Genomic DNA, 12,952 nt, shown 5'->3' with positions numbered 1-12,952 from the left:
TTGTCAATTCTTTGAAAAATGACTAACTCATCTTTTACAAGCTCAATACGCAGGGTTAGCTATGCCTATCACTGAGTATTAGCCTCTTGATATTTTTCCTTCTCTCCACATGCTTGGGCCGCATCTCAAAGTGAGATTGCCTACGTATCCCAATTAGGGAATCAGGCCTTTTACGTAGTTCCAAAATCACAACCTTTGAGGTTGGGTTTCCACTCTTGGTTTTTCTCCTCACATGCTCTAAATTTTGCCTAGGTTACCTAATGGAGGTTGAGTTCCTAGCGAGGTTTTCTTTAAAATGCCTAAACTTTTGCCTAGGCTGCGTTTTTGCAATTTCTTGTCCTTGTAGGCTTTGCTCTTACTTTTGCTTGGGTTCTTAGATTACCCAACGAGCATTTCTCACAAGAGGATTTCTGTGTTTTGGAGAGGAATTTGGTGGAGATATTTTTCTGAGTCTCCTTTGTGTTTGTACTTTCATGATGGCCAAGCTAACTCTAAGTGTTCTTGCTAAGATAGCGTCTTCTTTCTAAGTTTTGACAAAAACCTAGTTCTAAGCAATCAAGGCTCGCCCTTTCTTTCCTTCTTGTTAACAACATAAAGAATTTGATTCTTAAAATCCCCTTTCTTTGGCAAAGAGACTGTAGTGTTCGGTAATTGCAATTTCAGAACCAAATCATTTAATAAGCATAACATAGAAGATAAAATGGGAATTCATTTAGCTATAAAAAAAGAAGAAGCACAAACAGAGGCTCAAAACATGTCCTAGCTTGATTTAGAAAACAGAAGTATTGTTTGATGTTTGTGCCATGTCACGACTTTGCAACTACTGCAGCATCTCGCGGTTGGCTCCTTTTCCCTTGTCTTTCACAGTCTTATACTCTTCTTCACCCTCTTCTTTGCCAAACAAAATCTTCAAGTCAAACCCATCTAGCACCTTGATCTAGTCTTCGGGGATGGGAGGTGAGTTTGTTGGTTCTTCTTCCATGTCACTATTAGTCCATTCTTGATTGAAGAAGATTTGCATCCCAGGATGCCTTTGCTTAGTTAGCTTCATCCTCCCATGTTTCTGTAAAACCACAAAATGGGAAGTCCTCACCTTCTCTTACAAACCAACCATTGAGCATCTTTGGGACTATAAACGCCTTTTCCTTGACTACGTTTCCCTTTGCCTTAGCCTTTTCTATGCTTTCTTTTCTCTTCTCCTCTATTTCAGCCTTCGTCGAGGTCACTACAACAAAAGTGGTCTAAGATGACGAAAATTGGTGACAAAATACTATTTTGTTGTTAATAGTATGTGATTTGCGAGGAAAAAAAATTTTCGTCCCTAATTGAAGCGAGCATGTCTAATTAGGCGAGGAAATTTTTGTTTGTCGTGGTTCGAACAACTTTAACGACAAAATTCTATTTTTTCTCGCCATTTATCCATTCCAATTTTAATGTTAGCGACAAAAAAAAAAATTCCTCGCCGTTTCCGTCAAATAATTTGGCGGCATCCCAAATACATTAAATATTTTGGCGGCATCCCAACAAATAAGCATTGGCGGGACGGGGAAAAGAAAAGAGAAAAAAAAGGCTCATAAAACGGCACCGTTTAGGTATAAATAAAGGGAATACTCCTACTTTTCTGTCCCTCTCCTCATTCCCTCATAACCCACCGCTTCTCTCTCTTTTCTTCTCTGATGAAGTACTTGCAGAGAACACTTCGGTGAATCCGCCATAGCTCGCCACACTGAATGATTTTTCGATTGGAGCATCAAAAAGCACAAAAGGGTTCTACTTGTCTTTCTAATCGCTCGAGTTTAAGATTTCAGGTATGTGAGATATGGTTGTAAGTTTCTCTCTGTCTTTTCCATATCTTCCTCCAATGATCCTAAACCCAGTTGATTTTTTGTGATTATTTGGGGCAAAGGTCTCATAATCTTGTATATATATGTTTGTACATGGATCGGTGTATATATATAGACTTATATGTTAGTATTTCTCCAATTTATAGTCACCGAAACCCTGACCGACCGAACAACTTATTTTGTTTTTCTTTTTGCGGTCGTCCTCTTTTTTCGATCTTTTCGTTAGAACATGAGGAGTCAGATGTTAAGTGAACTCAGTCAATTGAAAATAGTTGTTAAGTGAACTTCAGATTTACAAATAGAGATGTAAACTGAAGCAGAAGTAGAAATTACAAAAATTATCGGGTACCCCTGAATTTACTCTCCCAAATCTTAAGTCTGATGACTGTTAGAAATATTTACCTAAATGTGTAGTAGGATCTGACTTGTTTGGACTACGGTTTTAATGGTCCAAGCCCTGTACCATGACAAAGTATTCAATGCATTATAGGAGCACTACTGTGGAGTCCATACAAATTAGGGTGGAAATCAAACTAATCAGTGCTGAAAGTGCTTCTGGACATTAATCCGGGCACTAAACAATCTTTCTTCGGTAATTTTTTTCACACCCCTTTTTTCTACCATGCAATCTATTTTTGTCCTACTACAACGTGAATTCACAAAGTTGGAGCAGGGTGTTCTTTCCAAGAATCGACGAATCACACGGTTGAGAGTTTATTATGTGGGTTGCTTATTGGAGTATTTGATTCGATGAATTTTTGTTAGTGGTTTTCTCGGTTCCAGTGGCTTACAAGTTGAAAGCTTGTATAAGTTAAGGCAGTTAGACCCCAAGCCCTTTACACCTCCAACACAATCTATTCAACTCTATGGACCTTCGATTGATAGATCCCATTTTAGAAAGACTTTGCATGTGGCCCATTAGTATATGCCTTGCCTACCCTAAGAGGTTTTTACATTCGCAATCTAAATTCTCACTCCACAGCTGCACAATTAATTCTTGCTCTTTGCTCGCACACTTAATTCTCGCTCTCGTATTTTTTAATAGTTTGAAAAGTTTTTCAAAGATGCTTTTACAATCGCAATCGCATTCCTGCAAGGTCTCATGCATTATGTGACTTAGGTTGTGGGTGAGGGGGAGATGGCCATCTGACACTCAATAATATCCTGTAGGGTTGTGGGTTGATGCTTATATTTCTTATTTGACATGGGGATTTGGTTATGACTTGTGCTCATAGGATTTAGTCCCTATGTTGTCATGTGCATTTTGTGTTTTCGATTCTTGAATAGAAGTTGACTTCAAAAGATCAAGAAGTGAGGTATGAGAGTAAAAATAAAAATGTTTTACTTATTTAAATAAAGGAAATTACTTCTGGTGTTTGTTCTATTAGGCAAAAAATTGATACCTCCTTGTGTTGTTACTTGATAGCTTATTCATTTACAAAGTATTGATTTCATGTGGAGTTTTGGTGTCGATCTTATTCTACCTATATGTGTATATATAAGTCTCTTATTGTCATATTTGACTTTCTTTACATTCTACTCGAATGCAGGTTACTGGTTTCAAATACATATTTTCTAACCTTATATTGCCATTGCACTAGTCCAGATTCAATGGCTTGTACCGAATTTCATTTTGTTATAGTTGGCTCTGTTTACTGTAGTCACTTTTGGCTCATACTTGGGGCAAATTAAAGGAGATTGAAAACGCAAAAGTATGCTCAATTGGCAATTATTGACACCATAGAGTTGTTAGGCATTGTTCAAATTTGTATCACTAGAGAAGCCTTAATTATTGATAAAAATCAAAATGATAGAAATGATAATAATTGATGCATGACACAGTTAGTATGACTTTGACATCTCAACTCTGACCATGCTTTTGCATTTAGTAATGGACAAGAGTTGGATGAAATTGGGCAGCACCGCTCATGGTAGAACAAGTCAGCCTTATTTTGATGGCGTCAATTCATTTCTTGAATATGCAGCAGCTGTTGGTGATCGGCAAGGTAATATTTTGTGCCTGTGTCGGAAATGTGTGAACTGTCGCCGACAAAATCTTCAAGAAGTGCACCTTCATTTGTTTCAGTATGGAATTGTGCAAAGTTACACTACTTGGCATGAACACGGGGAACCACGTGTATCAGATACGGTGCATCCTTGTGAAACGGGAACCTACGAGGTAGGGAATCTCGGCAGCATCGATGCCTTGGTGGAAGACTGAACAAGAGCGGACTCAATGGATACGACCCTAAGAGAGGAAGTGCGAAACTTTGATAAATTGTTGAATGATGCCCAACGTGAGTTGTTCCCACCGGGTGGTAAAGATTATACTTTGTTGAAGTTTGTCATTGAGTTGCTTAATGAGAAGGTAATGAACCGTTGGACCAATTCTTCTGTTAATAGGCTCTTAAAATTCCTTTCTAGACTTTTACCACAAGGTAACTTGGTTCCTAAGTCAACTTATGAAGCCAAGAAGATACTAAGTGAGTTGGGTTTGTCATATGAGTTCATTGATGTATGCGAGAGAGATTGTGTACTCTTTTGGAAGGAGAATGCAAAGCTAGATAAATGTCCAAAATGTAATACGTCTAGGTACAAAATCAATCGTGGCAGGGGTAAGAAGATTCCCCATAAGGTGTTGCGTTATCTTCCTGTAACTCCTAGGTTGAAAAGATTGTACATGAAGGAGAAGACAGCCAATGACATGAAATGGCACAAGGAGAAACGTGTGGATGGGGAGAAATGGAGGCATCCTACGGATGCTGATGAGTGGAAGGAATTTGATTTGCAACATCCCGAGTTTGCCCAAGACCCTCGTAATGTGAGGCTAGGGTTGGCAACTGATGGGTTCAATCCTTTTGGGAATATGAGCAACTCCTACAGCATGTGGCCTGTCATTCTTATTCCTTATAATCTGCCACCTTGGTTAGCCATGAAGGAGCCATTTTTCATGTTGTCATTGCTTATTCCCCCGGGATAAGCAACCAGGAATTGATATTGATGGTTATCTGCGGCCTTTGGTGGACGAGTTGAAGGAGTTGGAAAAAAATGGTGCATTAACTTATGACGCATCAAGTAGGGAGACTTTTAAGTTACGTGCAACATTATTTTTCACAATTCATGATTGGCCAGCATTTGGTGACGTGTCAGGATGGAGAACGAAGGGTCATTTTTCGTGCTACTCTTGCAACGATAAACCATATTTTGAATCTTTGAGGAGTAAGACAGCATACATTAACCAGTGAGGCTACTTACCTGAGAACCACCCCGAACACCGAAAGAGGGGGGCTTACAATGGTAAACAGGAGAAGCGAAAAAGATCCTTGGAGATACCGGTGGAAAAAATACAACAACAGTTGGATTCTTTACCAGTGGTCGAGTTCAGAAAAGATCCAAGAAAGAAGAAAATGCCTCGTTTTACACCAAATTGGACAAAACTAAGCATCTTGTATGAGCTATTAGGCTTTAAAAACAGAAAGCTCCGACACAACATTGATGTCATGCATGTGATTAAAAATGTTTGTGAGAATATCTTTGGAACAATGTTGGGCATTGAGGGAAAGAACAAAGACACAGACAAGGCACGAAGGGACTTGCAAGATAGGGGCATACGAAAAGAGCTATGGCTAACCAAATGTCCCAATGGGTCATATGCCAAGCCTTGGGCGAGCTTTTCTTTGACCTCGGAAAAGAAGGAGGCTTTCTTTGAATTCTTAAAATCTATCAAGTATCCGGATGGTTACACAGCAAACATATCCAAATGTGTGAATACTTCAAATGGAAAGTTAACTGGGTTGAAAAGCCATGATTGTCATGTACTCATACAACGAATTCTTCCAATTGGAATGCGTGGATTTGTGGATAAGGAAATTAGCATAGCACTATTTGAATTAGGTACCTTTTTCCAAGACTTGTGCTCTAGGACAGTGACACGAAGTAAACTTGAACAATTAGAGGAGCGTGCGATCCATATCTTGTGCAAGCTTGAAAAAATATTTCCACCAGCCTTCTTTGATGTGATGGTCCACTTAATAATTCACTTACCGCATGAGGCTATTCTCGGAGGACCGGTGCATTATCGGTGGATGTACCCGATTGAACGGTAATCTTGTTGAATCTATACTTGCGTTGAAAATTCAATTGGCATATATAATCTTATTCTGAATTTGTTTTCTCCAAAGGTTTCTTGGAACTTTAAAAAAGTTTGTTGCAAACCGAGCCCGACCGGAAGGTTCCATTGTAGAAGCATATATTGTCAAGGAGTGTTTAACTTTTTGCACAATGTATCTTGATGGGATCGAAACTGTGCATAATCGACATGAAAGGAATAAAGATTTGGGTGATAGGCGCCAAGGCTTGACAGTGTTCACGGAAATAGCTCGTCCTATTGGGCAAGTCATAAGCAATGGTGAGATGTCACAGGAGCTTTGTCATAAGGCTCACTGGTTCTTGTTGTACAATAGTCCTGAGGTGGAGAAGTATTTAGAGTATGTTTTTCACGTGTTCTTACTTATGCTTGCCCTTCTCAATAATATTGATGTTGCATATTAATAGCATTTTACCTAGTAATCACATTCTTTTGAATAGGGAGCACAAGAATCAATTACAAGTTCCAAGTGGGCATGACATAACACGTACACAACAGGAAGAATTTCCTAAGTGGTTCAAAGAGAGAGTAAGATGTTTTCTAATTTCATTGTGCACTAAATTCTATCAAGTTGTATTATAGCTGACCTAACTTATTATTTTCAACTTGCATGTGGTGGTAGTTAAATGCACTGAGGGTTGAGGAGTCACCAGAGGCAACCGATGAATTATGGTCGCTAGCTAATGGTCTGAATTTGCTAGTGAAAGAGTACTCAAGTTGCATAATTAATGGTGTAAGGTTTCATACTAGAGAACTAGATGATCGGCGAACGAGTCAGAATAGCGGGTTGCTTGCAGAAGGGAACTATGATGGCAAAATCCATAACGTTTATGATCACTTGAGCAAAGTTTGGGAACTCGATTATATGTGTCAGAACAGTGTAATATTGTTTCAATGTGAATGGTATAATATAAATAATACCAGCAGAAATAGGACAATACGAACTGACACATATTGCACTAGCATTGATGTTACAAGTCGGTGGTATCAATCTGATCCATTTATTCTGCGAAGTCAAGCAAAGCAAGTGTTTTACCTAAAAGATACAAAATGGGGTGAACCTTGGCAAGTCGTGGAACGGGTCCAACAAAGGGGCGCGTTTGATGTACAAGAGGTGGGTAATGCTGAAACATTTCATGCCCCAGAATCTGGTGATGCGTTCCAACAAGAGAACATGGGATCAGCTGTGCCAATTGACATTCAAGGCGATATCTGATGTCATAGGGATGATGTTGATGCTGAGATAATTTCAGGGGTAGTGCCATCAAATGGAATATTGGAAGACAATGTAGAGGCAGAAGCTGATGAAGAGCAAGAAATATTTGAGGATGATATGGATCTTGATATGGATGTTGATATGGATTATGATATTTAACTTATCTGCTATGCTTTATATGTGGATGAACGTTCGTGTCTTTTTGTTGGTGATTAGTAATCGTTTTGAACTCATGAAGTTATTGATGTCAATATGTGAATGAATGTCCCTGTCTTCCTATTGGTAATTAGTAATTGTGTGGAACTCATGAAGCTATTTATGCAAATGTTTGTGTTAAGTACATTTTTTTAATCTAAAGAAGATATTAATCTGTGTCTTGTTGGGATCATTGTCTTTCTCTACATTATGATTTGTCATTTTATTGCTTATAGTGCATAACATGTCCAAAAGTGATAAACAATGGGTGAAACCAGGTGACCTCGCAAAACAAAAGCAAAATGGTTACAAGAGGAAGAGAAACAGCAAAGTCAAAGAGAATGAAAACGAATACGAGAGGATGAGAAACAACAAAGTCAAAGAGAATGGAAAGAGGGTGCAAGCTATGGGGTTCAAGCATATACCAGCTTCTTTAAGCGGTTTTGTTCATTACGTACCTGTGAAGAGGAATGGCAAACTAATCAGGGCTGAGGCGGTTGATGACAGCTCACCTGGTAATGAGGATGATAGAGATTACAACTCTGATCAGTCTGATGGCTCTTTTCAACAAGAGGTACTCTGTGGTTGCACATAATATATCAATAATAAAATCAACTTCATTTATTACTTGACAGGATGTGTTATCATGCTTATGTTTTCATACCTTATCAAGTCAATGGACGTATGTTATCATGCTTTATCAGTTTGTACTTATACTTATTTTATCATCAAAGTTTCTTCTTCTACTCATTCTCCATACTTTTGCATTGTCTCTTGGTATCTTTGGTTGTAAGGATGCAAGTGGTACCTGAAATGCAACCTAGAACATCGCATCTTCAAAGAGCCCCAACCAGAAACCAACATGATGCAAGCCCCATCTGCGAGAGGGTGACCCGATCGACCCCACATCCAGATGTGGGTGCCCAACCTCAACAACCTCTTGATGTCGAGCAGGAGATTCAAGCAGCCCCCTTTGTAGCACCTGTTGGTAAGCTTTAAATGTTATTTACATTTTTCTTTTGATAGTATATTTAAGCACTACTTTTGGCACTTTATTTCTTTTGCTCAAGCTTGGCACTTACTATATTAACATACCTTCATTATAACAATAGTTGCTGATAGACCTATCCATGGCCCGACACGAGGCTTGATGGTTCAGCAAATATTCGACAAAGAAGGAAAGCTTCTTGTTCCCATCCCACAGTGTTTTCGTGCACCTGTCGGGAAGCATGCTTGTAAACTTGCCACACAGATTGGTGTAGAGGTTCGGACAAATTTGGAAGATCTTACTATCCGTAGATGGAAAGTTGCACATGAAAGTGTGAAGGCACCTATGCTTCAACGAATAAAGGTAATTACAATATTTTCTTATTTACTTAAATCGCAATTCATATTAATCAATACCTTTGCTATTGGCTTTGGTAGGATCGATTTAACTTGGAGGGAGGTCCCATAGATATTGAGAAGGCAGCGGCAAGACAATTTGGGCGTAGACTGAGTGATTACACCCATGCACTTTACAAAAAGTACAAGAAGCTTAAGAGTACTAAGGGGGTAGAGTATGCTAGAAGCCACCCACCATCTGGAGTCACTCACGAATAGTGGATCAGTCTAATTGATAAGAAATGGAGTGATACCAAATTTCAGGTCAGTGAAGTGCTTGCACGAACTAATTTATTTCCAGGTCAGTGAAGTGCACATATTTAGTTTCCTTTTTACCTGAACATATTTAATGGAAATGCACAGGTTGCAGTTTCACTTATGTGGAAATGCATGCACAAACTTTCAGTCACCGATTCATGATATTGCTTTTTACCTAAGCTTATTTTGGTTTCATTTTGTATAGGACATGTGGAAAAATTGTTTCGAAAAGTTTAATTGGGTTGTTTATGTTTTTTGCATATGGTACTTTTCTTTTCGGCTTGTAATGCCATGGGCAATTAATCAATTGCAGATCTTGTTTCTCCTCTTTTTTTTTGGCTGTTTTTTTTAGAACAAATCAACTAAAAACATAAAGAACCGGAGCGAAATGAAGTCCAAACATAGATGTGGTTCGAAGTCCATCCCAGTGAGGGTAGATGCAATGGTGAGTTTTTTTTATATTGTAGTTGTTAGAATGCAAATATGCTTAATCTACTTATTGGTTCAAAAACTAATCGATCAGATGCAAACCAATGGGAATCGTGTGCCGGACTTGAAAGAAGTTTACAAATCTACCCACTTCAATGAAGATACAAAAATGTGGATCTCTGAAGAATCCGAGAAGAACTATGTACGTATATTTGGTTATTTGCTTTAGTTGCTAAAATATCTAAAGCTTAAATCTTATTACTCTATGTTGTTTTACATTTTAAAAGGGCAAGATCATAGAGGTAGAGGCTGAACAATCTGAGGCTGGTGTGACATCGATCACACAAGAGGAGCTTTCAATCAAGTCGCTTAAGGCAAAATCAGGATACGTTAAAGGACTGGGTATGAGGCCTTCTTCATCTCTTAGGACCACTGTTGCATCTGCAGCCAACAGTCAATATGTATCGCATCTCGAGTCGTTGGTACAAGAATATCAAGCGGAAAGGCAAGCACAACAGCAAAAGATAGATGTGCTTTCAGAGTCAAACAAGTAGATGGAGTTGACGACTGCTACGATCATGGAGTATTTGAGACACCAAGGGAATGGATTCAGCGAATATATTGAGAATTCAAGGAGCACATGAATAGCATGCTGGATGGTTAGTAATTTACCCCACAATTTTGCTTTCCATTATTGATAGGATTGAACTCCACAAACTCCACATTCCTCCTTGTCACTGCATCAGCAAGTATCCTTAACTCCCCTCCCTCTCTTTATTATTACTTTGCTAGTACATGTGGATTCCGGACATGCAATTCAGTTGTTGGCGGCTAATGTTGGACATGGCAGTCTAGTGGTAAACACAATATATCTAGAGTCCACACCATGCACTACAATATGATTGGAAATTCTTTTGCATCTTATAAAGTGCAGAACAAAACTAGCACCTCTAATTATGTTGGTCAAATAACGCCGACTTCCATCCCAGGGTTGTTAAAAAGTCGGGTCAAAATCTCATAGTAAGAGTTAAGTTTTGAATGTTAGAATGTGCAAATGAAAGTGATAGTAACCATGAAAAACAAAAATGTGTTTGAACGTGAAATCCTGACTTTCATAGTTTGATCGATTAGATACATTGTTGGATTTAATGTAATTTCATAGGGGTGATTGAAGTTCTGGCTTTTCCTCTAAAATTTGACATTGTTCTCATGTTTCGTAGTGTTCAGAGTTTTCATTTATTGTTTGGCTATATTTGTCTAAAGTATAATAGAAATGCTTAAAATTTAAGACATTCATGTTGGGTGCTCTCACAAATGAGAAAGTCTATCTAATGGATGTTTTTTTTTTCTTGGTTGTTGTATGTGCACCTTATATTTTGGATATGATGAAATTATTTTTGACTAGTATAATGTCAGAGGGGCTTCTGGTTGAATCATTAATGAGCATGCATTGAATCTACTATGTATTAGGTTTTGATCATAAGTTTCATCTTTAATTGGCTTTAGGCTCAAGTAATTATATGGTTATGAACTCTTGATTGCTTTAATTTGAGGGGAAAGCTATTGGCTAGTGCTATCAACCTAATATTCTACTGAGGTCTGGGATCGACCCAAAAATGGGGAATTGCAACTATAGAATAGATCTGCCCCTTAGCCTTTAGTGAGGACACCTCCCCGGTTCTTCGCCTACGAAATGGGGACGATGAACATTGTTCTTAAGAAGGATCATCTTCCAAACCACCTGAGAATATGAGTGCTCAAAAAACAAATGTTCATAGGACTCCTCTCCTCCTTGACATAACAGGCACACATTATCTATTGTCAAACCCTAGCTCTGAAGCCTATCTTTTGTTAAGAGACGACCCAAAATTGCTAGTCATTCTATGAAAGCCCAACGGGAAACCAAACACATTTAGCCCATGGAACCACTGGACCAGTAATACGCAACACTTGCCACGCTGATTTGGCAGTCTAAATCCTAGAAGCATGAGGAATCCATCCCACAGAATCAGGAGAAGAGGGATTAGGAACCAGCGAAGGGGCAATACCAGCAATTATCTCTCTTGTAATAGCACACTGTGAATTAGGTCATACCCACTCCTCATTGTGGATAATAGAAGCAACTTTGGTAGTTATAGACCTACCAACATCAAACCCAACGTATCCCATCGTATGGCTGTGGTACTAGCAAAGAGTCGCTGCTTTATCATCATGGTCTTATTGAAATTGGAGCACATCACACAATCTTTTGGCCTTATGTAAATTTCTGCAATCCTTTAGAATCACAAAAATTACAAGCTTCCCTTGGGTATACGTTACCAATGAAGACACATATCCCAACTTTTTGGCCATAAAATGGGGCATATGTTTCCCTTTTCAAAATATCTGGTGTGCATACTATTTGTTGTGTAGCAAATCTGGCTTCTCTCAAATCTGACTGGGCTTCCAATCTGGTTACTGAGAGAGTGCCTGTGGACCCTAAAGAAGCCTATCCCTTTTCTAGTTATGCAACCAAAAGTTGAAGAGTGATTGAAGTAACTTTAGTTCGCTTGTGATTGGATTCTTCAAAATGTCTGAAATGGATTGTTGAATTTAACTTATTACCAAATTTCTCAGAAAGCTTTTGTGATAGCAATTAGTATGATATTTCTTGTTCTTGTCATATACCGTAGTAAGAAAAAACATCCTTGTAGACAATCCATACTAAAGGAGATATGCTTTGGTCTTGTTTTTTTGATTAGAAATTTTGAAGACATGTGGTCTTGGCTTTAGGCTCAAGTAATGATTTTCTTTTATTTCGTATTTGCAGATTGGATATGCAAAAGGTTGGTGGTATATATGAGAAGGCCAAGATCTTTTTGTGTTGATACTTCTTTTTGTTGGTGGTATATATGAGAAGGCCAAGATCTTTTTGTGTTGATACTTCTTTTTGTTATGATGGGCCGTCCGACAACTTTTCCTTTTTGTTTCGTGTCTTCGACCACTACTCACTTATGTTATTATCTATGTTCAGTTAACTTGGTTCTTTTTGGATAGTGAATGGACACTTTGAAACCTTTATTACTTTGTTTAGCTGTTTACGGTAATATGAAGGTTATTAGTGACTTCTGTACGTAAGATGCATTCTTATGTTCAACCATTTTTTTCCCTGTGTAAAATTTTGTTGATGTGAACGGAAAAACACCAATTGTAAATTAGCGACGAAATAAATTCTCTCCAATTACCAGATAATTATTTTTAAAAAATCTTTTGGACGAGGAATACTTTTCTCGTTGTTGTTTTTTCGAAAAAAAGCATTAAATTACTTCGCGACGAAAAGAGAAGTGATGGCGAGGAATTAATTTGTTGGCCATGGGAATAAATTAACGAGGAAATAATTCGTCGGCCATGGGAAACATTAGCGAGGAATTATTTTGTCGGCCATGGGGAGTCATTGACGAGGAAAATGCATTTTTCATCGTGAGGGGTCTTCTGCGTGAA

General features: G+C 38.4%; 1 protein-coding gene and 1 long non-coding RNA gene across 8 annotated transcripts; both read left to right on the top strand.

Annotated features, from left to right (window-relative positions):
• Positions 1-1,327: 1,327 nt before the first annotated feature.
• Positions 1,328-12,460, top strand: LOC131308117 (uncharacterized). Of its 7 annotated transcripts, none has more exons than XM_058334932.1 (6): positions 1,359-1,808; positions 3,734-3,850; positions 9,396-9,488; positions 9,567-9,674; positions 9,760-10,131; positions 12,282-12,460. In XM_058334932.1, the coding sequence occupies exons 2-5, from the start codon at positions 3,773-3,775 to the stop codon at positions 10,024-10,026; spliced, it is 546 nt and encodes a 181-aa protein (XP_058190915.1). In that variant the 5' UTR covers positions 1,359-1,808; positions 3,734-3,772; the 3' UTR covers positions 10,027-10,131; positions 12,282-12,460. The 7 variants fall into 7 exon arrangements, with proteins under 7 accessions (XP_058190914.1, XP_058190916.1, XP_058190917.1 ...); XM_058334936.1 differs by lacking the exon at positions 3,734-3,850 and adding an exon at positions 8,930-9,049 and having other exon boundaries at positions 1,365-1,812; XM_058334935.1 differs by lacking the exons at positions 1,359-1,808; positions 3,734-3,850 and adding exons at positions 8,428-8,753; positions 8,828-9,049.
• On the top strand, positions 3,997-6,628 carry LOC131308118 (uncharacterized). Its single transcript, XR_009194317.1, has 3 exons — positions 3,997-4,124; positions 5,647-5,946; positions 6,614-6,628. It is a non-coding gene; the product is annotated as an uncharacterized LOC131308118 (long non-coding RNA).
• Positions 12,461-12,952: the final 492 nt, after the last annotated feature.

Source organism: Rhododendron vialii, chromosome 11a, assembly GCF_030253575.1.
Source record: "Rhododendron vialii isolate Sample 1 chromosome 11a, ASM3025357v1".
NCBI classification, from domain to species: domain Eukaryota; kingdom Viridiplantae; phylum Streptophyta; class Magnoliopsida; order Ericales; family Ericaceae; genus Rhododendron; species Rhododendron vialii.
Note: the sequence above shows the minus strand (reverse complement) of the source record. Positions and strands in the feature narration are given on the sequence as shown.

Excerpts from the sequence above, each read along its gene's own strand:
- LOC131308117 (XM_058334931.1), top strand. The coding sequence starts at position 8,039 with ATGTGTTATCATGCTTATGTTTTCATACCTTATCAAGTCAATGGACGT. Across the intron at positions 8,391-8,514 it reads CCCCTTTGTAGCACCTGTTG|TTGCTGATAGACCTATCCAT; the intron begins GTAAGCTTTAAA and ends TTATAACAATAG. Across the intron at positions 8,754-12,281 it reads CTATGCTTCAACGAATAAAG|ATTGGATATGCAAAAGGTTG; the intron begins GTAATTACAATA and ends TCGTATTTGCAG.